A 24,993-nucleotide genomic window follows, 5' to 3' on the forward strand; every position below is an offset into this window, starting at 1 on the left:
AACCACTCGTATCTTCCTGTACCTGAGTGCTGGGTAGGGAAAGACAAGCCAATACCTAGTATGGCCTTTATCTGGAAACTTGACCTGACCCTCCACTTGAGGCCACTGACACTTTGGGAGCCCTAGGGAACAGCTCATCTATTGGTACACCACTACAGCTGGGATCCCCTGAGAACCCAATAAGAATCATCATCACTGTGGTGTTTGTGAAGCACTTACTATGTGCCAAGCACTATACTAAGCATTGGTGTAAATCCAAGATCATCAAGTTAGACATTTGGAGCTCACAGTCTAAGTAGAAAGGAAAACATGAATTAAATCCCCAATTTACAGATGAAGAAACTGAGGCAAAAAGAGAAAAATAACAACAACAATAATAATAATAATAATGGTATTTGTTAAGCCTGACCTGCTTTCTGTTCTTCCTGGGTCCTGGACGCCTTCCCCTTCTAATGCCTTGTGGGGCCCAAGCCATAGTCAGGCCTTGGGGCTTGGGAGAAGAGGCCTAAGGAGTCCGTCGGGCCCAGCCCTGCCTGCCCTCCATCAGGACCGCCTCTTCCCTGGCCTGCCATGAGAGTTGCTGGAGATTGTGTGGGAAGCTTCCTCACAGAGACAGACCTACCCCCCTCAACCTCCGGAGTAGTGGGATACGGTACTGACCTCCACCCCCAATGGTGGGATTTGGTGTTTTCCACCTCTCCATTACCTCAAGTTTCTTAACACCTCATCCAAACCCACAGCTGAGGCCTTGTGCAAATAAACAGTTAGGTAACTCCAGCCCAAAAGGGATGCTGCCAGATGGTGTAAGAGGAGATGTGGCAAGTCAGGGGCGGAGATGTGGGGATGTGGTCACCCTGAGGGCTTCTCAGTGGCCTGGGGATTTGGAAATGGTGTGGAGTGGAGGCTGGAGAAGAAAGTCCCAAAGTGAGCAGACAAGCAAGGCGTCAAAGACCCAGAATCCTCTTGGCTGCCACCCATGGCACTGCCAGCTCAGATCATGCCAATCTCAGAATGGGAACACCAGAGGGAGAGAAAATCCATGTCTTAGGCCTCTCTTCCCCCTATTTTCTTATGATATTTGTTAAACACATACTTTGTACCAGATACTTTACTAAGCCCTGGGGTAGATACAAGATAGATTGGACAAAATCCATGACCCACATGGGGCTCACAACTTTAATCCCCATTTTACAGATGAGTTAACTGAGGTACAGAGAAGTTAAATGACTTGCTCAGGGTCTCAGAGCAGACAAGTGACGGACCCGGGATTAGAACCCAGGTCCTCTGACTCCCAGAACCATCCTCTTTCTGCTAGTCCAAACTCCTTCTCCTAGCACTGTGGATGCTTAGTGGATGACTGACCAGGGGCTTCAGTGTCGGAAGCCCCTGGTCTGGGTGTCCGGACATCTCCTTCCTCCTTTCTATCCAGGGATTGGACTGGAGAAAGGGGAACTAGCAAATGTGCAGGACATACAAATCTCCAAGCACTGCACATCTGGCCTATGCCTCTTATACCCACAAATGATGTGGCCATACCAGTCCCCACATTGCTCCCCTACACTATCATCTCTCCAGGGCAGGTCAACTAGTCCACCTTGGGCCCAACTCCAACCCGTAGCTGAGACCAGTCCTCTCTGTGTCCTTGGAGGCTCAGCCCCCAAGGATGGCCAAGTGCAGCCCTCCCCTTGTCCATGGTGCCTTGGGCCTAGCCCTCAGGGATGACCAAATCCAGCCCTCCCTGTGTCCACAGCACCTCAGGCCTGGCCTCCAAGGATGGCCAAATCTAGTCTTCCTCTGTCCATAGCACCTTGGGTCTGACCACCACTGATGGCCAAGTCCAGCCCTCTCCATGTCCACAGCCAGCAATTCCCTTCTGGTTTTGGCAACGCTGCACACACATGGTATTTCCACCTGCCTCTGCAGCCACTGCCCCAGGGAGCTGCTGGAACAATCGCAAAAAGCCACTTGTGCACCCAGTGTGGACTCAGCCTCCGCCCTGCAACTACCCACTCCTTCCGGGCAAAATCCTCATCATAAGGGAAGCAGTGTGCCTAGTGAAACCCACATGGAACTGGGAGACCTGGTTCTGCCACTTGCTGGCTTGTGTGACCTTGGGCAAATCACTAAACTTCTCCTACCATGTTTTCCCCATCTGTAAAATAGGGATTCCATAACCTGTTTTCCCTTTCCCTTAGACTTTGAGCCCCATGGCACAGGAACTTTGTTCAACCTGATTATCAATTAATCACTCAACCAATCATATTTATTGAGCACTTACTGTGGGCAGAGCACTGTACTAAGTGCTTGGGAGAGTTCAATATAACAGACTTGGTAGACATTCCCTGTCCACAACAAGCTTAAAGTCTAGAGGGGGAGACAGACATTAATATAAATAATGAAATTAATATATTAATTTGCATCTACCCCAGTTTTTAGCATGCTGCTTGGCACACAAGGGGGAGGCCACAGTAGAAGACTGACCTCCCAGGTCAAGTTTTGGAAAGGTCAGTCCGATCCAGCCCTGGCCCTCCTGAACCTGAGCCCGTCACTCATGGTCAAATTTGGAGTTTGGTCCAACTAAATCCCCAGTTTTAGGGGAAGGTGATAATGTGGCAGGGCAACACCTACAAGGGAGCTTGGCCCCCTTAAGCAGTGGAAGAAATGCTAGCTGTGCCCAGAGGAATTCTGAACTGGGTATCTGGTCTCCGTGCCCCTCACCCCACAACATAGCTGAGCAGTGGGTTTGGAGATGGTGGCTGCAGAGAGGGAAGAGTGTGTTAGATTGAGCCCAGTCCAAACCCACTGGTTCAGTGTGGGTGAGCCCCCGCCCTGAGTGTGCCCAGCCTTGAATGTGTGACACAGGGTCCCAACCCAGGGACATTGGCATCCTCTCCTCTGACTGCTTTTCTTTCCAGAGGCCCTTGGGGCAGGCAGCATGATAACACCCTGCTAGTGTCTGCCATCTGCAGCAGTGACCTGTTTCCATACCTCAGGCCAGATAAGAAGGGGACTCCTTTCCCTTCCCACCAGGTGCCCTCTCACCACCAGGTCCCAAGCAGGCAGTGCAAGGCACACCCTCTCATCTGGATGGAGTATCTGTTTGATTTATTCCTGGAGGTGAGAGGAGGTGGAGGGGGGCAAGGAGAATGTAGAGGTGGAGTCTGCTGGGCAGGGGAAAGGCTCCTGGAGGCCGAGAGACTTCCAAGGGACCAACTCTCTTCCAGTGCTGGATACCCTGCAGGTGGCGGACGGTCTAGGGCAGGGTATGGCGCTCAATGCCATGCCTCCCCCGTGCCCCATATTCAATTAAATGGCTTTTCCCCAGCTCTATTTTCCTGGCTGGGATTAGCCCCTAAAGCTGGAGGGAGGAGGCAGGAGGGAATCTGGGCAAGTTGTTGGTAGCTAGAAAGGGCTTCAGAGACAGGAGGGGCTCAGTGAGAGGACCTCCTGGAGGGAAGGATGAGCTCCCGTCAGGTTGCGGGGCGGTCCCCTCCATCCCCAAAGACTTCAGGATCCAGGTCCCCAGCTCCCTACTCAAAAGAAGTGTGGCCAAGTGAAAAGAACACGGGCCTGAGAGTCAGAGGACTTGCGTTCTAATCCCGGCTCCCCAACTGGTCAGCCGTGTCACCTTGGACAAGTCACTTTGCTTCTCTATGCCTCAGTTTCCTTACCTGTAAAATGCGGATTCAATCCTGCACCTTCCTACTTAGACTGTGAGACTGTGGGACAGGGACTCTGTCCAATTCGATTATCTTGTTTCCATCTCAATGTTTAGAACAGTGTTTGACACAGAGTAAGCATTTAACAGGTACCATACTTAATTGCTTCTCCTCACACTGTTTCCACACCTTCTGCCCCCATTAGGACCCCTCCCATCCTATGGTTCCCCCCCAGGCAGGGAACGGTAGCGGTAATACTTCTCAGCCCCTGCTCTCTGCAAAGTACAGCCCGGTCAGCCAATCAATGGTATTTTTTGAGTGCTTCCTGTGTGCAGAGCACTGTACTAAGCACTTAGCAGAGTACAATACAAAGTTGGTAGACACTTTCCCTGCCCACAACGAACTTACAGTCTAGAAGACAGGCTTCCTCACAAGGAATGAGACAGGGATGCCAGTGTGGCCCCCGCCTCCAGGGTCTTCACGTCTGAGCCCTGGCTATCTCAATTCACCCTCCTAGCCCTGCAGCTCCCTTCTCACCTTCCCCTATCCGGGGGCTCTCTGGGCCTCGATAAAGCAGGAACTCCTTCCCCATCACTTCCTCTTCCAGAGCTGGGTGAGGTGCTGTTCATTCAGCTCGCTCTCTTCTCTCCTCTCTCTCTCTCTCTCTCTCTCTCTTTCTCTCTCTCTCTCTCTCTCTCTCTCTCTCTCTCTCTCTCTCTCTCTCTCTCTCATTCATTTCCTCTCTTCCCCCAGGGTCCCCGCTAGGATGAGGGCACAGGGAGGGAGGCCCCTCAGCCTCTAGCAGAGAAAGGTGGGACTCTGCCCCCTCTTCTGCAGGATATTAGTCTACAACCTCCTCCAGCCCGAGGCAAGAGCCCAGCTGCTTGTGAGGCAGAGACATTTCCTGACATCTCAAGGAGTGGGTGGAGAAGCCACTTAAACAGAAACGGGAGAGTGGTCCTTTTAAACACAAAAGAAGCCGGGCCGGCCTCGGCCCCGCCCCAGGAGCCCCGTCAGAACCCATCGCATGAGTCACCTTAGCTCGGTGGAAAGAGCACGGGCTTTGGAGTCAGAGGTCATGGGTTCAAATCCTGACTGCCAAATGTCAGCTGTGTGACATTGGACAAGTCACTTAACTTCTCTGTGCCTCAGTTACCTCATCTGTAAAATGGGGATTAAGCCTGTGAGCCCCCTGTGGGACAACCTGATCACTTTGTAACCTCCCCAGCGCTTAGAACAGTGCTTTGCACATAGTAAGCACTTAATAAATCCCATCATTATTAATGGCTAATGGTTGACATCTGAGATTGTCATATTTTTGGAGAAGCAGCGTGGTTCAGTGGAAAGAGCAAGGGCTTTGGAGTCAGAGGTCATGAGTTCAAATCCCAACTCCATCAATTGTCAGCTGTGTGACTTTGGGCAAGTCACTTAACTTCACTGTGCCTCAATTACCTCATCTGTAAAATGGGGATTAAGACTATGAGACCCCCGTGGGACAACTTGATTACCTTGCAACTCCCCCAGCGCTCTCTAGACTGTAAACCCGTTGTACGTATGGATTGTCTCTATTGCTTTATTGTACTTTCCAAGAGCTTAGTACAATGCTCTGCATATAGTATGCGCTCAGTAAATACGATCAAATGAATACGATTGAATGAACAGTGATTGGCACGTAGTAAACTCATCGAATAGAGGTCATGGGTTCGAATCCCAGCTCTGCCACTTAGCTGCGCAACTTTGGGCAAGTCACTTAACTTCTCTGGGCCTCAGTTCCCTCATCTGTAAAATTGGGATTAGGACTGTGAGCCCCACGTGGGACAACCTGATCACCTTGTACCTTCCCCCGCGCTTAGAACAGTACTTTGCACTTAGTAAGCGCTTAACAAATGCCATCATTATTTATTATTTATAAAGCAGCGCGGTTTAGCGGCCAGAGCACGGGCTGGGGAGTCAGAGGACAAGGGTTCTAATCCCGCTCCGCCACTTGTCCACTGTGTGACCTTGGGCAAGCTGCTTAACTTCTCTATGCCTCAGTGACCTCATCGGTAAAATGGGGATTAAGACTGTGAGCCCCACGTGGGAAAACCTGATTACCTTGTATCTACCCCAGCGCTTAAAACAGTGCTTGTCACATAGTAAGCGCATAACAAATACCATCATTATTATAAGAGTTATTCTTGTTCTCCTGCAAAGGCCTTCCCCACCCTCAAAAATCCCACCTCCTCCAGGTTAATTTCAGTGCCAATTTCCTAATCCTGTCCTCCCAACGGCACCGTTGGCACGCGTGCCCTCCCTGCCCCGCCCACCCACCCGCGGTTCCCACATCCCCTCTCTCCGATAGGTGGGGAGAAATGCAGCGCGTCCGAACAAGCCCTCCCCACGGTCCCTGAGTTCGCCCACCTGAAACAAAGTGAGGGATCTCCCTCCCTTCCCTCTGGGGTCCCTTCCCCCCTCCTGCTTCTCTGCCTTTGGGCACCCCCTACCCCACTCTACTCGGGGAGAGAGGCCGCCCCCCATCTTCCTCAGGATGGACAGGACCCGAAGATGAGAGGTCTGGACCAGAGCAGGGAAACTTTGAAAAGCAACAGCAGTCTTCTCCCTCCCTCTTTCCCTGTCTTCCTCCTGTCCCAGCAGAGCCAGGGACATCTACCTCTGCAAGAGCCACCTCTCCTGGGCGACCCTGGGAAAGGAGGCCCCAGCCCCAAATCAGAGCAGGGAAACTTTGAAAAGCAACAGCAGTCTCCCCCTCCCTCTCTCCCGGTCTTCCTCCGGTCCCAGCAGAGCTAGGGACATCTACCTCTGCAAGAGCCACCTCTCTTGGGCGACCCCGGGAGGGGAGTGGAGGGGACCCCAGCCCCCAATCCCCTTCCCACCCCGGTCCAACGCGAGCAGGGCACCTCCAAAAGAGGCCCCTCCAAAAAAGGCGAGTACCAGGAGGAACCTACCTGGGAAGGAGGCCCAGCTGAGAGCCAGCAGCAGGAACAGGGTCCGGCAGCGCCGCCCGCCCCCCGCGGGGCGGACACCCATCTCAGAGGACTCAGGAGACCGGGCCCAGCCGGTGCCCCAGCAGGAGGGAAAGCCGGGGACTCCGGACCCCGAAGCTCAGAGAGCGGAGCCTGGAGCAGGGCGTATCCCGGGGCACGGCGCCCGGAGCCAGGAACTTGGATCTTGGCGCCCGGATTCTGGAGCTTGGAGAGGATTTTCTGGAGCTGGGGCGGAGCGGAGAGTCAGCGGGCACTCGACACGGCGAGGGCTTGTGGGCAGACTGCCTTGCCGAGAGACTGAAGCCTCCGGACCAGCCGCGGCTGGAGAGATTACAGCGACACCGCTAGGGAGCAGAGAGAAAAGTGTAAAGCCGGAGCCCCGAGTGGCTTACAGTCCGGGGAGAGAGACACAGACGGAGACAAAGACAGAGAGACACACAGAGAGAGAGAGAGAGAGAGAGAGAGAGAGACGCCACATCCCCTTCTGAACCTCGGCTTCACTGGCACTCTCCTCTCCTACCTCTCCTATCTTTCTGGCAGCTCATTCTCAGTCTCTTTGGTGGACTCTTCCTCCACCCCCCATTCCCTACCTGTGGGGGTCCCTCAAGGTTCAGTTCTGGATCCCTTTCTATTCTCCATCTACACCCACTCCCTTGGAGAGTTCATTCACTCCCATGGCTTCAACTACTTCCTCTAACGCGGTTGATTCCCAAATCCACATCTCCAGCCCTGATCTCTCTCCCTCTCTGCAGCTTCACATTCCTCCTGCCTTCAAGACATCTCAACGTGGATGTTCTGTGGTCACCTCGAAATTAACATGTCTAAAACAGAACTTCTCATCTTCCCACGTGAAACTTGTCCTCCCCCAGACTTTTCCATCACTGTAGACGGGACCACAATTCATCTGTCTAACAAGCCCATAACCTTGGCATTATCCTTGACTCCTCTCTCATTCAACCCACGTATCCAATCCATCACTTAACCCTGCCCGTTTGACCTTCGCAACATCGCTAAAATCTGCCCTTTCCTCTCCATCCAAACTGCTACCACTTTAATCCAATCGCTTATTCTCTCCCACCTTAATTACTGTATCAGCCTCCTTGCTGACCTCCCTGCCTCCTGTCTCTCCCTACTCCAATCTATACTTCACTCTGCTGCCTGGATCATTTTTCTACAAAAACATTCATGCCATGATTCCCCCCTCCTCAAGAAATTCCAGTGGTTGCCCATCCACCTCTGCATCAAACAGAAACTCCTCACCATTGGCTTTAAAGCACTCAGTCACCTTGTTCCCTCCTATCTCACCTCACTACTCTCCCACAATAACCCATCCCAAATGCCCTCTTCATATCTGACAGACAATTATTCTTCCCCTCTTCAAAGCCTTATTAAAGCCACATCTCCTCCAAGAGGACTTCTCTGACTAAGTTGTCCCTTCCTCTTTTCCCACTCCCTTCTGAGTCGCCCTGATTTGTTCCCTGTATTCATCCCTCCTCCCAGACCCACAGAACTTGATAATAATAATAGTTATGGTATTTGTTAAGTGCTTATTATGTTCCAGACACTCTTCTAAGCGCTGGGGTGGATACAAGCAACTTAGGTTGAACACAGTCCCTGTTCCAGGTGGGGCTTACAGCCTCAATCCACATTTTATGGATGAGGTCCCTGAGGCACCGAGAAGTGAAGTGATTTGCCCAAGGTCATGCAGCAGATGAGTGGCAGAGCTGCGATTTGAACCCATCACCTTCTGACTTGTAGGCCTGTGCTCTATCCACTACACCATGCTGCTTCTGTATATCTATATTTATGTATTTATATTAATGTCTGTCTCTCCCTCTAGACTATAAGCCCACTGTGGGTGGGGAATTTGTTTATTTTTACATTGTACCCTCCCAAGTGCTTAGTACAGCGCTCTGCACACAGTAAGCACTCAATAAATACAAATGACTGACTGGAGCAAGTGAAGGCAGAGCCGGGGGCCTCCCAGATTAAAGTTCAGGGATCTGCAGATTTCCATACAAGGCCCTGATTAATATAACTCTGGGGGTGCATCACTTAGCAGTGTACCTCGGTGTGCAGGTAACAGGCACCTGTTCCTTTGGGGCTGGCCTACACCAGAGTCTCCAGTGGCCACCACGTGAGGGAAGTAGCTTTAACATTGGGCCCAGATGGAGCCCCAGAGGGATTTGTTCAGCTAGGATTGGTGATCTTGGAGCTTCTGGGAACCAGAAAGAAGCAGTTTGGCGTACTAGATAGAGCTTGGGCCCATAAGTCAGAAGGATCTGGGTTCTAAACCCAACTCCCCGCTTGTCTGCTGTGTGACCTCATCTGTAAAATAAGGATTAAGCCTATGAGCCCCATGTGGAGTGTGTCTAATCTGATTAGCTTGCATCTATCCCAGCACTCAGTACAGTGCCTGGCATATAGTACGTGCTTTAATAAATGCCAATTGGCCACCTCCAATCCCTATTTCCCTGAATGCTGGAAACTGGGACTCCCTCTCCCTCCTAACTCTGCGGTTGAATGGGAAAACCAGGACTGAATTGAGGCCTGTTCTCGGATAAAGAGTTTTCCAGCCTGTGTGGCATCCCATGAGTCTGGACAAGGCCCTGGACTGGAATGTGTGGGCCACAGCTGTGTAGCAGTGAGTCAGTCAGTCATATTTATTGAGCGCTTACTGTGTGCAGAGCTCTGTATTAAGCACTTGGGAGAGTACGATGTAACAATAAGCACACACATTCCCTGCCTACAATGAGCCAGGGAGAGTCTTCCTGGTGTCCCCAGCCAGGACCACTAGATGAGGTCATGGCCGCCCAATGTCCCCCCAGCTGGAGAGCCTGTTGTGCTTGTTTGCAGAGGGGCAACATGAGGAGGGAAGGTGACAAGCACTGCTGCTTCTGAGTTGTCTACCCATGGTGAGGCAGAAAGGAAGGGGGCTCAGTGTAACCTATTCAGCCCCAGGTAGTGAAGCTGGGAAGTGAAGAGAGGGGTCCCAAACCAGGCTGGACCAGCTGCGGGAAGCCGAGGTATGAGGAGGGGAGGAGGAGGGCCAGGTCACAGAGCATCCTGGGATTGCACCACAGGATGAAGATACAGCACTGCTGGGAAGCATGGGTACAGTCGGGGGGCAGGGTGGAAGATTGCCCAAGCCTCTGAGAAATCATGTGACTGTTGCTCAATTCCAGGGCACCTGAAGGAGCAGCATGCCAGGCCTGGGCAGTAATGGGTTCTGAGCCCCCAGGCCTGGGGGAAGACTAGGGCAGAGGCCCTGCCTCCATCAGGATTGACCCTCCAGAGAACCTGGAGCAGGGTAGCCCCCAAGGGTCCTGGTGATGAACCATCTTTACTGGTCACTGCTGGAGCCATAGAGGTGGAGGGGCTCACCCCTTACTGAGCCTCGCTCTCACTTTTTCTGCCTCCCTGGGCCAAGCCTTCTAGCCATCCCACCCTCTTTCAGAGCACAGCCCTGTCTGACCTGGCCACCTGCTCTCTCCCTCCTTCCTCTCCCCTTACTGACCTGCCTCTGCCCACCTCCCCAGGTTATTGGCAGGCAAGAGAAGTGATCTGAGTCCACCAGAGCAAGAGCTGGGCATGACCTGGTAGACTCAGGTTCCACTGATGCCCACACCAGAGCAAGAAATATGAGGTGTAGGGGTGCAGGATAGAGGAAGCTGGGCCAAATTCCCAGCCACCCAAAAACTACTGGCTCCATCAGCTAAAACTCACCTGTCATGGTAAGTGACAGCAGGGACTGCCCCTATATTGACCTGGAGCATCTGGGTGGATTGGCAAATTGCCAAGTAGGGCTGAAGGGGCCTCTGAGCTGGCCAGGCCTCCCAGGAGGAGAGGGTCCTGATGGCAGGGAAGGGAAAGACCCCTAAGATCAGTCCTGTCCTTGAAATGTACTATATCTGATGTCAAACTTCCTCCTTACCCAGCGAGGCAGGCAAATGAAGAGCAATGAAAGCCTTTTAGGCTGACCTGGAAAACCCTCTCTTTTATTTTGTTTTTTGGTGGTAATTCTTGGATGCTTACTATGTGCCAGGCACTCTACTAAGTGCTGGAGTGGATATAAATTACTCAGATTGGACATAGTTCATGACCCACGTGGGGCTCAAAGTCTTAATCCCCATTTTACAGATGATGTAACCGAGGCCCAGATAAGTTAAGTGACTTGCCTAAGGTCACACAGCAGAGAAATGAAGGAGCTGGGATTTGAACCCGGGTCCTTCTGACTTCCAGGCCCATGCTCTATTCTATCCATGAGGTCACGCTGCTTCTCAGCCTTCTCCTCTCAGCTCTCCCAAAAAATCCACCTTCTTCAGGATGTCTTCCTTGAATGCCTCCTCTTCCCAAGCATGCCATCTTTTTTGTTTATTTGTGTTGATTTATTTCTTCCCTTGAGATTATTATGGATATCTATTCTCTCACTCGTACCCATGGTATGTTCAGCACTTTGTATTCACTTCACTCCTGCTCAGATCATCTTGCTAAAACATAATTCCACACCCATCTCTCCCCTTCTCAAAAACCTTCAGTGGTTACCCATTCATTTTCTCTTCAAGCAGGAACTTCTGACACTGGCTTTATCCTGACAGCTCTCTCCCTCTTACTTGCCCACTTCTGCCCTGCTATTTCCCAGCACACACTCTCCATTCTTCCCAGCCTCTCTTTTCCATACTTCATTCTCAACTCTCATACCAATGGTCCCTTATTCGCATCCTTCCTCCTAACTGCACCGTCTCTTCCCCTTAGAATCTACCAAACCACAGTTCTCTCTGTCTTCAAAACCCTTCTGAAATCCCACCTCCTCCAGGAAGCTTTTTCCAATTCATTGAGGCCATATTCTCCCTACTTATCCCCTCAGCACTTTTGCATTCACTACTAGAGAAGCAGCGTGGCTCAGTGGAAAGAGCACAGGCTTTGGAGTCAGAGGTCATGGGTTCAAATCCCACCTCTGCCACTTAGCTGTGTGACTTTGGGCAAGTCACTGAACTTCTCTGGGCTTCAGTTCCCTCATCTGTAAAATGGGGATGAAGACTGTGAGCCCCCATGGGACAACCTCATCATGTTGTAACCTCCCCAGCACTTAGAAAAGTGCTTTGCACATAGTAAGTACTTAATAAATGCTATTATTATTATTACTTTTTTATGGCATTCATTTAACACTTGCTATGTGCTAGGTGCTATATATTAAGAGCTGAGGTAAATATAATTAATCAGGTTGGGCACAGTCACTGTCCCATATTGGGCTCCCTGACTTAATATCCATTTTAAAAATGAGGTAACTGAGGCACTGAGAGGTGAAGTGACTTGCTCAAGGTCACACAGCAAACAAGGGAGGGAACCAAGGTTAGAAGCTAGGTTCTGCTGATTCCCAGGCCCATGCTCTAGCCACCTAAGCCCGTGCTGCTTCTACAACTTACTATTGTACTTTAGTGCATGTCGTTTTGCATACTCAACTATTTGAACACTGTTTTCTCTTCTCTGTAAATTACTTAATGTCTGTTTCCCCAAATATACTGTAAGTTCCTCATGAACAGGAATCTGATCTTCTCCTTTTGTAGTGTAGTAATATTTGTTGAGCACCCATTTGATGTAACTCACTGAACTAGCACCTAGGAAATACAGAAAAATAGAAGTGGCTTGTTCCCTGCCCCTAGGTAACTTATACTAACTCACTCTCTCAAGTGGTCAGTACAGTGGTCAGCACCCAGTAGGAATTCAATAAATACCAGTGACTGATTGATTATCTGTCAACCCTATTAGATTGTAAACTCCTCAAGGACAGGGATTGGGTCTTTCACCTGCTACAGAGCTCTGCAGCTAGTAAACTCAGTAATAATGTAACTGTGGTGTTTGTTAAGAACATACTCTGTGCTAAACACTGGGTAGATATAAGACACAGTCCCTGGCCCACATGGGGCCTCCAATCTAAGGGGGAAGGAGAGTGGGTATCCTCCCCATTTTACAGATGAAGAAACTGAGGGACAGAATAGTTAAGTGATTTGCCCAAGGCCACATAGCAGTCCAGAGGCCAAACCGGGACTGTGCCTCCATTTCCTCATCTGTAAAATGGGGACTAAGTTGTACTCTCTCCTACTTAGACTATGAGCTCCATGTGGGACAAGAACTGTGTCCAACCAGATTATCTTTTTCTTATGGTATTTGTTAAGTGCTTATTATGTGCTAGGCACTATACTGAGCACTGAGGTAGATACAAGCTAATCAGGTTGGACAATCCTCGGCACACAATAAGCGCTTAGTAAATATGATAGACTGACTCAGACCATGTTCCACATGGGGCTCATGAAGTTAAGCCACTTGCCTAAGGTCACACAGCAGACAAGTGGAGGAGTCAGGATTAGAACCCAGGTCCTTCTGACTGCGAGGCCCATATTCTATCCACTAGGCCATGCTATTTCTTCTATCTTGTATCTACCCTAGCACTTGGTACAGCATACCAAGTAAGGGGTTGACAAGTACCAGGAAAAAAGTAAACAAACAGTTTTGCTCTATAGAGGTCATTTCTTGTAGATGGGGGTCTTTTACCCTGTGTCCATTGTTGGTTCCCTGCCTTCATGGTGCATTCTCCCCAGCCTCTGATCTTTTTGCACCCCTGCTGGGGCACGTTGGTCTAGCCCAGTCCTGAAAAACTTCCAGGTGGACTCAGAGGCCCCAGTTGGCCTTCCGGGCAGCCTCCACTTAACGGCACCTACCGGCCCTCCTGGGCCGGCTCTTGTCCCCCACAGGCCACCACGCCAGTGTACGTGACCATCCTGGATGAGAACGACAATGCGCCCGTGTTCCAGCAGCAGCACTACGAGGTGTCCTTGGATGAGGGTCCGGACACCCTCAATGCCAGCCTCATCACCGTCCGGGCTCTGGACTGGGATGAAGGCCCCAATGGCTCAGTCATCTACGCCATCACCCAGGGCAACATCATCAACACCTTCTATATAGACAGCATCACGGTCAGTGCCCCCACCCCCCCCCCCGATGCCCCTGCCCACCCTGCCGACCACCTCCACCAAATCCGGAGTCCTGTATGTGTGTGTGTGTGTGTGTGTGTGTGTGTGTGTTGGGGGGGGGATGGGGGCAGAGGTAAGGGTGAGTGCCAGTTTGGTGCGTGTGTGGATGTGTGGATGTTTGTGTGTGGGTGTATCTTCCCACAGGGCCTGATCAGCACCATGAAGGAATTGGACTATGAAATCAGCCACGGGCGGTACACACTACTCGTCACCGCCACTGACCAGTGCCCAGTCCTCTCCCGCCGTCTCACCTCCACTGCCACGGTGTGTGCTGCCTGCCAAGAGCCAGGGGCCGGGGCTGCCTCTCCTGGCGCTGACTGCCTGGAGGCCCGCGGGAGAGGGTGGGGGCTACAGACCAGAAGTGGAGAGGTGCCTGCCCAGGCCTGGGGAAAGGACAAGATGGAAGAGCTGGATCACTGGGGTTAAGCCAAAATCCTGGGTGGAGGGGGTCCCATTCCTGCTGCTGCTGCCACCCTCCCATCGGGCAAGAGAAAGGGATTTGGGTCTCTGACCAGTGGGCCCTAGTGGCAGGGGCCTAGAAGGTCCCCAAGCCAAGCCCTACTGTATGAATGGGAGCAGCCTCCATGCCCTCCCTGGCTAAACCCATTCCAAACTGGCCCCGAGGGGAGTGGGCACAACAAGACTGGCCAAAGTACTGGCTCCCCAGCCAAGAGACCCCCCACTGGGTTTATGTGAGCCCCACCTTGTCAGGGCACAGCCCCTGCTCCCCAGCACCCCTCAGCACCCCAGTCAGCCCCAGCCCCCGCAACATCCCCCAGGGCCGCCGAGGCTGAGCTGTGATTGGATCCTCCGCAGGTGCTGGTGAACCTGAACGACATCAACGACAACCGGCCCACCTTTCCCCAAGCCTACGAGGGGCCTTTTGACATCACCGAAGGGCAGCCCGGCCCCAGGGTGTGGACCTTCCTGGCTGTGGACGGCGATTCAGGGCCCAACGGGCAGGTGGAATACAGCATTGTGGGCGGGGACCCTCTGGGTGAGTGGGGCCGGGGACCGGGATGTTTCTAGTGGCGAAGGGTCCATGGCCAATGAGACACCTGCGAGGCCTCACCCACGGGAAAAGGGAGAAGGCAGATGCTTCCAGAGTGTGGACCCTGCTCCTTGGGACCCCTCCTAGAAGAAAAGCTTGGGGGCATTGGATGTCAGTCAACCACCTGGTGACATCAACTGGAGCACCGCTAATCACAGGGGAGGATTTGGTCAAGGAGGAGGGGGAAGCAGCATGGCCTAGTGGAAAGAGCACAGGCTTAGGAGTCAGACGACCTAGATTGTAATTCCAGCTCTGTCACTTGTCTGCCATGTGACCTTGGGCAAGTCATTTAACTTCTCTGTGCCTCAGTTACCTCATCTGCAGAATGGGGATTTAATACCTGTTCTCCCTCCTTCTTAGACTTGTTATTGGGACCTCGTTATTGTGTATCTACCCCAGGAGTTAGAACAGGGCTTGACACATAATAAGTGTCTAACTACCATTATTATTAATTATCATTATTGCCCCTTGGGGCACCAGAAATCTGGGGACATGGGTCTTGGTGCCTCCAGTGACTGACTGGGTGACCTTGGGCAAGTCCTTCCTCCTCTCTGGGCTAGGTCAGAGGGCAGCCTCTCTAAGCAGAGAGCTTGGGAACAGTGGAGCCTGCTTAAGCGGAGTGGTTGTGAGGTCAGGCAGGGGGTGGTACTAGAGAAAAACCATAGAACACTACAGGAAGCATCCTTCCCACAAAGGAAACTTTATGGCCTCCTATTGCATGTTAAAGCCAGGAGGATGGGATGTGGAAGGACTAGGGAGCTGAGTGAAGCTTTTGGGAAATCCCAATTGCCTGCCAAGGCAGATTTGAACTTCTTGTTTTGAAAGAAGGAGGGCAAGATGCACGGGGTGAAGTGTAAAAGAGGAGCATGGGTACAGACTACTAAACTAATCAGCCCAGAGCCTGTTTTCAGCTCAAACCTAGACCTGCTGAGTTTCATTACTTCCCCTCTCTGGTCCCCAGTTTCCCTTACTGTAAAACAGGTAATAGGATCTTCCCCCACATCTTAGGGCTGGTGGGATGGTGAAGAAGTCCTGTCTGTAGAGGACTCAGAGTTCCAGAGAGCCTGTTTTCAGCTCAGACTAAGACCTGCTGAGTTTCATTAGGAAAGTTACTTCCCCTCTCGGGTCTCCAGTTTCCTTTACTGTAAAACAGGTAGTAGGATCCTCCCCCCCTGGTGGGAGGGTGAAGAAGTCCTGTCTGTAGAGGACCCAGAGTTCTAGAGAAATACCAAGTTTCTTGCTTGCCTTGTCTCACAAAGGAAGCACAAGTCCCCAGATAGAAGAGGGATGCAATCACTGGCCCTGCCCTTCCCAACTCCACATCCAAGGCACCAAAGAGGGTAGTGCCCCAGACCTTTGGGAATGTAAGGTGTAATGGGGATTTTCAGGAAAGAAGGAAGAGGAAGAGGTGGTTAGGTCCATCCTGAGAAGGATCGATTCATCTAAGGCCTTACTGGGTGTCCTGCTATTCCAGACCAGAGCCTCTTCTCAATAAGTATGCGAGTCCATGGCCCTATCAGCTGAGAAGCAGTGTGGCCTAGTGGCTACAGCACAGGCCTGAGAGTCAGAGGGACCTGAGTTCTAATCACAAGTCTGCTCTGTGACTTTGGGCAAGTCACTTTACTTCTCTATGCCTCAGTTACCTCATCTGTAAAATGGGAATATGAGTGTGAGATCCATGTGGGAGAGAGACTGTGTACAACCTGAGTGACTTGTATCTACCACCGTGCTTAGAACGGTGCTTGGCACATAGTAAGTGCTTTACGAGTACCATAATTATTATTAATATCAGAGTCCCCCATTATTCATTTCCTTCAGAATTGAAAGGACATTTCAGGAGGGAGGGGGAACTCAGGGACCCCACTCCTCCCTCTCCACCTCCCCCATCGCCATGACTTGACCTTTATCACCGACTTTCCATTAGTGGAGAGGGAGGGGAGGCTGGACCGGTGGTTACTTACAAGTCCTTCCCTCCTTCTTGAAATCCTTTGTTCTTGCCCAATGTGGGGCCCAGGGGAGTTTGTGATCTCTCCAGTGGAGGGGGAGCTGCGAGTCCGTAAGGATGTTGAGCTGGACCGGGAGAACATTGCTTTCTACAACCTCACCATCTGCGCCCGGGATAGGGGCACCCCCGCCCTCAGCTCCACGGTGAGTTCTGGGTAAGGTAGGGAGATCAACAGAATACATTTATTTCTATTAATGTCTGTCACCCCCTCTAGACTGTAAACTCATTGTGGGCCGGGAGCATGTCTAAAACTCTGTTGTACTCTTCCGAGCGCTTAATACAGTGTTCTGCACACAGTAAGTGCTCAATTAATATGACTGATCGTTCAATAAAAACTTGTATTTTCCCCAGTGCTTAGAACAGTGCTTGGCACATAGTAAGCACTTAACATGTACCATAATAATAATTATTATTATTATTCATATCAATGTCTATCTCCCCCTCCAGACTGTAAGCTCAATGTAGGTGGGGAGGGAATTTGTCTACCAACTCTCCTGAGCACTTAGTACAGCCCTCTGCACCCAGCAAGTGCTCAATAGATACCACTGATTGATTAACTGATGGGGCCCACGATATCCCCGATCTTCTGCCACAGGAATCTGTGCAGGCGGGGGATATCTTCAGGTCTGATTGGATCAATACATGAACAGGCCATCCGATACAGGTTACCTGGGAGAAAACTGGGAATGTGCAGGGAATAATTAGTTGTGTTAGGTGGATGGATAAGGATAGGTGGCCAGGAGGGCAGCTATCACATGGTTCCTCCAAGTGTCCCACTGCCACCATCAAGCTGTGCAGACCACAGAGATGACCCCTAAATGACATTTCCCAGTATTTTTCTTTAAGTTTTGTCCTTTGATCTCTGGCCTCCTCTCTCTTGCCATTTCTAGTGCCTTCTCTGAGGTTCATACCGGGAAGGGTCCCCTCCAATAACTCCACCTCCTCTCAAGCACCGACCACGTGTCCCAGAAGCTTGGGCATTCAGGGTGTGGAGATGTCCAAACCATTGGCAGGGATACAGCCATTTCCATCCCCAGATCCATTTCTCTGGGCACCAGAGCCCCACTGATTGACAGATAGCTGTCACCTACCAACAGCTGTTTGAGATAGCCAGTGTGCAGTGTGTTAGAAAGACGAGAGCGAGACCATTGATAGCAAACCAGGTGAGAAAAGAAACTATAAAAAGGAGCATAAAAATGAAAGCAGTAAGGACTGTGAATTTTTAAACTTCCTTTGGGTTCCTGTTAGTCCATATGCCGCTTTGTGTAGTGTAGCTATATAGGCACTGTCAATGAGGAAACCAAACAACTTCCTGAAACTAAAGTTACCTGACCACATCATCAACTTAATCAGATAAACAAACATAAATTAAGTAAATAAACATAAATGTCAGGAATCCTCCTGCTGCTTACATAAAGCAAGAGCTAATGTAATTAGCTACACTTCCCAGTTGCTGTGTTCCCAGATGAGTGAATCTCTGGCAACTGGTAGATGGCTATCACTGTGCCGTTCATGGTTATTGCCAATCTTTACCATTTATGAATCATTCCTCCACCATAATGGCTGCCTGCTGTCTGCCTCTAAGGGATTTGCCTTCGAATTCAGCATCGGGTCTGAGGTTCTGGGTTGCCTTGCCCACTAGCGAGTCTCATTCCGAGTTCCCAGATGTCCTGCTGGCCTAGAAGCACTAATGTATTGGTGTCTCCGCACAGAGACAACTCCCACCCCTACCCTTTTCTTTGTTCTTCTTTTCCCTCTGTCCTTTCCTCCCCCCTCTCCTCACCCCCACCCCTGCCCCCTGCCCCCAGATCCTGGTGGGCGTGAGGGTCTTGGACATCAATGACAATGACCCGGTGCTGCTGAACCTGCCCCTCAATGTCACCATCAGCGAGAATAGCCCCGTTTCCAGTTTTGTGGCCCAAATCCGTGCCAGCGATGCCGACAGTGGCCGCAATGCCCTCCTGACCTTCAACCTGACAGCCGGCAACAGGGACCGTGCCTTCCTCATCAATGCCACGGTAAGCCCTGCCTGCCGCCCCTCCCACCCCCAGTGGCTGAGGGACCGAGCCTGCCTCCCACCATCCATCGAGGCTTACTGGATAAAGCACAGTCCTGGGAGTCAGAGGTTATGGGTTCTTATTCCGGCTCAGCCACTTGTCTGCTGAGTGACGTTGGGCAAATCACTTCACTTCTCTGTGCCTCAGTTATCTCATCTGTAAAATGGGGATTAAAGACCATGAGCCCCATGTGAGACTCACTCACCTGATTAGGTTGCATCTACCCCAGCACTTAGAACAGTGCTTGGCACATAGTAAGCATTTAACAAATATTATTATTAATTATTATTGTTATTATTATTATTATTCATAAAGAGCCTGTGCTCCTTCTACTAGGCCAGACACAGTAAAACAAAGCCTCAGACAATGCTGTATCCCAAGTACCAATCCTTCTGCGATGAAGCAGGATCTCTGAGGAGATGGTACTTTTGGTTGAGCTGACAGGCAGCCAGCCCCATTCAACCTCCATCTGCCTCCAGGAATAAGAGAGGTTCAGAGACAGCCTCTTCCCACGCACCTCCTCCTAACCCCAAGCCCCACCCTCCTTCAGGATGGAAGTTTTTGTTTTTCTCACTTTTTCTCTGGGATTCATGGGTGTGAACTGTTCTGAGATGAAGAGGCCTCCTAGTGGGAAGCTATGGAGGCTTAAGAAATACCATAAAAACGAGCATGGGCCTTGGAATCAGAGGACCTCGGTTCTAATCCCAGCTCTGCCACTTGCCTGCTCTGTAAATCTGGGCAAGTCACTTAACTTTTCTGTGCTTCAGTTCCCTCATTCACAAAATGCTTGGGAGTCAGATGAACCTGGGTTCTAATCCCAGCTCTTCCATTTTTCTGTTGTGAGACTTTGAGCAAGTTTCTTAACTTCTCTATGCCTCAGTTACCTCATCTGTAAAATGGGGATTGGGACTGTGAGCCCCATGTGGGACAGGGACTCTGTCCAACCTAATTTGCTTGTGCCCACCCCAGCACTTAGTACTGGCATATAGTAAGTGCTTAACAAAAACCATGATTATTATTATTATTATTATTATTCCTGATAATAATAATAGTAATAATAGTTTGTCACTTAGGGCTCAAACTGCTCCCTCCTGCTGACACTGCTCACTTGATCTCAGCCACCCCAAACCTCAGAGTCAGCCTCCACCTTGGAAAAAGAAGAGCTTCATTCACTGCATGACCCAACAAGTTCTTCAGGGTGTATGGGTCCCAGGGACTGGGAGCCTCTTCCCCTTCTCTAAAGCCCCTTCCTCTCCCGGTCTGTCCTCTTCCCAGACAGGTGTTGTCTCTGTGAACCGCCCACTGGACAGGGAGAGGATCCCAGAATACAAACTAACCGTCTCCGTCAAGGACAACCCCGAGAACCCACGCATCGCCCGGAGGGTGCGTGCCAATGGTGCCAGCGACACCCTGGGGTCCAGGGGGAGGACGAAGGACTGAGATGGGCAGCCGGGGACAGACTAGGTTGGAAGAAAAGAAGGTCAGGAAGCGGCATGGCTCTAGTGGGAAAAGCACGGGCCTGGGAGTTAGAGGACCTGGATTGTAATCCTGGCTCCGCCACTTGTCTGCTGTGTGACTTCAGACAAGTCACTTAATTTCTCTGTGCCTCAGTTTCCTTATCTGTAAAATGGGGGTTAAGACTGTGAGCCCTATGTGGGACAGCGACTGTGTCCAACCCGATTATCTTGTATCTCCCCCCAACGCTTAGAGCAGTGCCTGGCACATAGTAAGCGCTTAATAAATACCACAATTATTACTATTATTAGCTTTCCACACCCCCTGCCTGCGGAGCCCCCTTGGAGCTCTCCGTGGTGCTGAGCAGGGTGAGGTCTGCAGCCCCTGCCCTCAGAAATATATTCTCGGACCATTACCACTGTCCTTGTGATTTTTTTCTGGTATTTATTAAGCCCTTGGAATGTGCAAAGCAATACACCAAGCACTGGGGTAATTTCAGAAAAATCACTTAGGGTCCATAAGGATCACAGAAGCTAAGAAGGGGCGGCAGGCCCCTACAGCAATAAGAATTCAGTATAAGTTCCTGCTACTGCCCTTTCTCTCTACTCCTCTCTGCTCCCTCTGCCCTCCCCAGACACTCTGGTGGTCATTGGTGCCAATGCTTAGAATGGCTTACAGAAGGGTTTTCTGACTTTTTTAAAAAGACCATCACGCCTTCTCTCTGGCTCACTCACCTGGGTTCCCAACACAGATTCCCCCCTTGATCCATTCCCCCATCTCCCACCTGCCAGCTCTTCTCTTGTGCTCTCACCCTGCAGGATTTTGACTTGCTGGTGGTCCTAATTGCTGATGAGAATGATAATCATCCGCTGTTCACCCAAGACTCCTACGAGGCGGAGATCATGGAGAACTCCCCTGCAGGTGAATCCCTGTGGAAAACAAGTCTCTGGGAGTCTCCTTGAGCTAGCAGTCTATTCCCTGGGGGTGTGCGCTGGGGGGTGGAGATCATCTTTCTCTGAAGGGAACTAACCTCTCAGCTCACCTCCCTGGGGGGCACTGGGCATTGACCCCCAGAGATGAAGGAGAGGACCTGAGCAGAGGTCACTCCTTGGAGGACCTGAGCAGGGTTATTAGCTGCCCCTCCTCATCTGATGAGGCAGGATCTCTAGAGAGATGGTTCTTTCAGTCGAGCTGGCAGACAGTCAGCCCCATTCATCCTCGACATGCTCCCAAGAAGGGAGATTCAGAGGATATCTCTTTCTACCCTCCTCCTCTGATTCCCAAGCACCACCCTCCTTCAGGTTGGAAGGGTTTGTCCCCTGTGCCTGGGATTCTCGGATATGAACTGGTCTGAGATGAAGAGGCCTCCTGATGGGAGGCTAGTGGATAGAGGACGGCCTGGGAGTCAGAAGGTCAGAGGTTCTAATCCCAGATCTGTCACTTCTCTGCTGTGTGACCTTGGGCAAGTTACATCACTTCTCTGGGCCTCAGTTACCTCATCTGTAAAATGGGGGTTGAGACTGTGAGCCTCACATGGGACAGGGACCTTCCAACTCAATCAATCAATCATATTTATTGAGCACTTACTGTGTGCAGAGCACTGTACTAAGCGCTCGATTTTCTTGTATCCACCCCAGCGCTTAGAACAGAGTCTGGCACATAGTAAGTGCTTAACAAATACCATTATCATTACTATTATTACTATTATTATGAGAGGCCAGTTCTGGGTTTCAGCCCCCAGTGTCAAGTTTTGGAGAAGGGCTTTGGGATGACTGCACCTGGAGTGGTTCTTGTGGTGGCTTTTGTGCTGGAGATTTGGTTTGGATCCGAGATTGATGGAGGGAGGATTGGAGCTGGCCCAGCGGTATGTGTTAGGGCAAGGGGAACCCTGAGAGCAACCAGCAGCCTCCTGTATGCCTTCTTCAAGTTTCTGCCTCCTCTAGGCTGTCCTGGGAAACCTGTGTGCAGAAAATCAAGCAATCAATCGATGGTATTCATTGAGAGTTACTATGTGCCAAGCACTGTACTAAGTGCTTGGGAGACTACAATACAACAGAATGAGTGGTCACATTCCCTGCCCAGCCTAGAAGAGGGTGCAGGCCACCTACTGTAAGCAGAACCTTGGCCTAGGCTCTTTGGAGACAGTCCATGGAAATAAAAAGCCCTACCCTCAGTGGCAAATGATAAACATGATGGACTACCAAACAAGAGTTGATAAATACATGCCTGCTGAGGGGCTCATCCCATAATAGTCGTGGGATGACCGTGATCTGCTCTTGGATGAGGGGAATGGGAGAAGATTAGTCAGGCAAAGCCTTCTGGAGGAAGTGGCTGTTTAGGAGAACTTGGAAGAGAGGGAGAGAAAAAAGGTTTGGTGAAGCCGTAGGGAGGCTATACCACATAGGGAGAAGGTGCCTGCAATGGGTGGGAGATGGGAGAATGGAGAGCAAGGGACAGTGAGAACTACAATATCTGGGATTTCATACACAAGTGTCATCCTGTGGAAATGCAAACACCAAAAAAGATCTGTTGAACCCGGGTTTGTGTTATGCTTCCTCAGTCACACATGCACACACATACTTAGGTAGCCCACGTATGTGCATGTCCCCTGTTGGCAAGTCTGCCTTGGGCCCCCAGCCGGTCCCTGGATGGGCTTGCTCATGATTCTGTTTTGTTCTTTCCCCCAGCAGGGCTTGAGGCCACTACCCAGAGGCTCCTGGGTTCAGTCTGCCAAGGCTGCTCCATCTGGCCCTGCTCCTTCTCCCGTCCTCAACCCTCAGGGTCCCACCTGGGACCCTATCCTCTCTGTCCTCCACATTCATTGCTGTCAGCCATTGTTGTCAGTCACCCAGGGTTGGGAAGGGGTGCCGGGTTAGGGGAGGGGGGAGGACGGGAGGAAGTCCCTTCACCCAGAGACAATCCACTCCTCTTCTGTCTGGTGCAGGAACCCCTCTCGTGGTTCTGAATGGGCCAATCCAGGCCTTCGACAAAGATCTGGGCATCAATGCCGTGGTGACTTACACACTTCTAGGAGAGCAAAGTCATCTCTTCGACATAAGCCGCAGCACTGGTGAGCCCCCAAAATGCCCCCTGCCCTCCCAACACGTGCACGCGTGTGCATGCGTGCACACACACACACACACACACACACACACACACACACACACACACACACACAAACCCTCCTCACCCCGCAGAGTCTATGTCCAATGCTCCTGGACAGTGGGCTAGATTCTAGGGGAAGAGAAAGAGCCCGACCCCTTCCCCCTGACTGCTTTCCTGGAGCTGAGAGCTGAATCCATTGCATCTTGGGACTAATGCCTTGGGAATGCTCCAGGGCCCTGAGATTTGAGTGGGGGCTCTGAGCAGAGTCACCCAGTCACCCAGTCCCTTTATATCCTGTGGGGGTTTGGTGCAGAGTTGGCTGGGCCTGGACAGGCAGAGGAGAGAAACTGGATAGATCTTCAGGAGGAGTTTGTTTCCTCAGCCCGAGAGCCCCTCCAGAGTCCATCGCCTCTGTATCGTTGCCAGGGGACACCAGTCCATCGATGCCCGTGGGGGGAAGAGTGCTGCTTTGGACTGTAAGCTCTTTGTGAGCGGGGACATGTCTACCAACTCTGTTTTATTGTACTCTCCCAAGCACTTGGTACAGTGCTCTGCACACAGTAAGTGCTCAATACATACTACTGATTGATTGATTGGAAAGTGAGAGACCTGGATTCTAGTCCTGATTCTGCCTGTAGCTGGCTAATGTGAGCAAAGACCATAAAAGTGTTTCACAATGTGCATATTCCCCCTGCCCCCCACTGCTCGCCTACTGGCTTGGGCCGTTGCCCACTAGGAACATGATTGTCAGGGGAGAGAGTACAGCGCTTAGTACCTGGCACGTAGTAAACACTTAACAAATACCACAATTATTGTTAATATTATTATTATTATATGCACCACACATTAGCCACACTAAAATCGGTTCCTCTGGTTAGGGTCTGGACACTGGGGTCTCAGGACAGTAGCCTATCCATTATTCCCGTTGGTAGAAACTTCATCCATCATCAGTGTAACCTGGGCACCTACTGTGTGCAGAGAACTGGACGGGGGCACTTGGGGACATACAAGAAAAGTGAAATTAGTCTCTGCCCTCACGGAACTCCAGTATAATGGAGGAGACAATGGGAGAGGCACCAAGCTCTCTCCCCTCACAGGTCTGAGAACTGAACTCTGTCCCTTTAAAGAGTGGTCCTGACTCTGATAGGGCTCAGCTCCTGGAAGTGCCAGAGAAGAGGAAACAGCAGTTTTCAGTGTGGATAATGTTCCTGCTTACCTCTCCCTCCTTTCTCTCCTCTTCCTCCTTTCCTGCCTCCCCACTCTTCCCTCCATTTCCCTCTATCCCCACTCCCCCATACACACACACACACACACACACACACACACACACACACACACACACACACACACACACACTTTGCCCGTCTCCATCATCCCAACACTGTCCATGCATGTGCTTGCCTCTCTCCCTTGGCCTCCCCTGGCTCCGCGGCCCTGGCCAGGCATAGTGGTAGTGCGCCCAGACACTGACTTGGATCGGGAAGCTTTCACCCCGCCACACCTGGAGCTGCTGCTGCTGGCAGAGGATGTGGGGCTACTCAATGGCACTGCCGAGCTCCACGTCTCCATCCTGGATGACAACGACAATCAGCCCATCTTCTCCCCTGCGGCACTGACTGTCCGGATGCCGGAGAACAGCCCACCAG

At 51.3% G+C, this 24,993-nt stretch overlaps 2 protein-coding genes across 3 annotated transcripts in view; one reads left to right on the top strand and one right to left on the bottom strand.

Moving 5' to 3' along the window:
* VSIR (V-set immunoregulatory receptor) overlaps positions 1-7,934 on the bottom strand; it is a 31,726-nt gene extending 23,792 nt beyond the window's left edge. Inside the window, exons 1-2 of the mRNA XM_038744226.1 lie at positions 7,904-7,934; positions 6,605-6,987 (exon numbers count right to left, since the gene is read on the bottom strand). Coding sequence (XP_038600154.1) covers positions 6,605-6,686 — 82 coding nt within the window. The 5' untranslated portion in view covers positions 6,687-6,987; positions 7,904-7,934. The remainder of the gene's footprint in view (positions 1-6,604; positions 6,988-7,903) is intronic.
* The window catches only part of CDH23 (cadherin related 23), a 425,144-nt gene that overhangs the window by 366,546 nt on the left and 33,605 nt on the right, over positions 1-24,993 (top strand). Inside the window, exons 37-45 of one of the 2 annotated variants that reach the window (XM_038744221.1) lie at positions 13,396-13,617; positions 13,819-13,938; positions 14,491-14,671; positions 16,740-16,873; positions 18,539-18,748; positions 20,063-20,170; positions 21,061-21,163; positions 23,187-23,312; positions 24,790-24,993. In XM_038744221.1, the coding sequence (XP_038600149.1) occupies positions 13,396-13,617; positions 13,819-13,938; positions 14,491-14,671; positions 16,740-16,873; positions 18,539-18,748; positions 20,063-20,170; positions 21,061-21,163; positions 23,187-23,312; positions 24,790-24,993 (1,408 nt within the window). The remainder of the gene's footprint in view (positions 1-13,395; positions 13,618-13,818; positions 13,939-14,490; positions 14,672-16,739; positions 16,874-18,538; positions 18,749-20,062; positions 20,171-21,060; positions 21,164-23,186; positions 23,313-24,789) is intronic. The other variant, XM_038744217.1, reaches the window with a different exon arrangement.

This window comes from Tachyglossus aculeatus, chromosome 3, assembly GCF_015852505.1.
Source record: "Tachyglossus aculeatus isolate mTacAcu1 chromosome 3, mTacAcu1.pri, whole genome shotgun sequence".
Classification (NCBI taxonomy): Eukaryota; Metazoa; Chordata; class Mammalia; order Monotremata; family Tachyglossidae; genus Tachyglossus; species Tachyglossus aculeatus.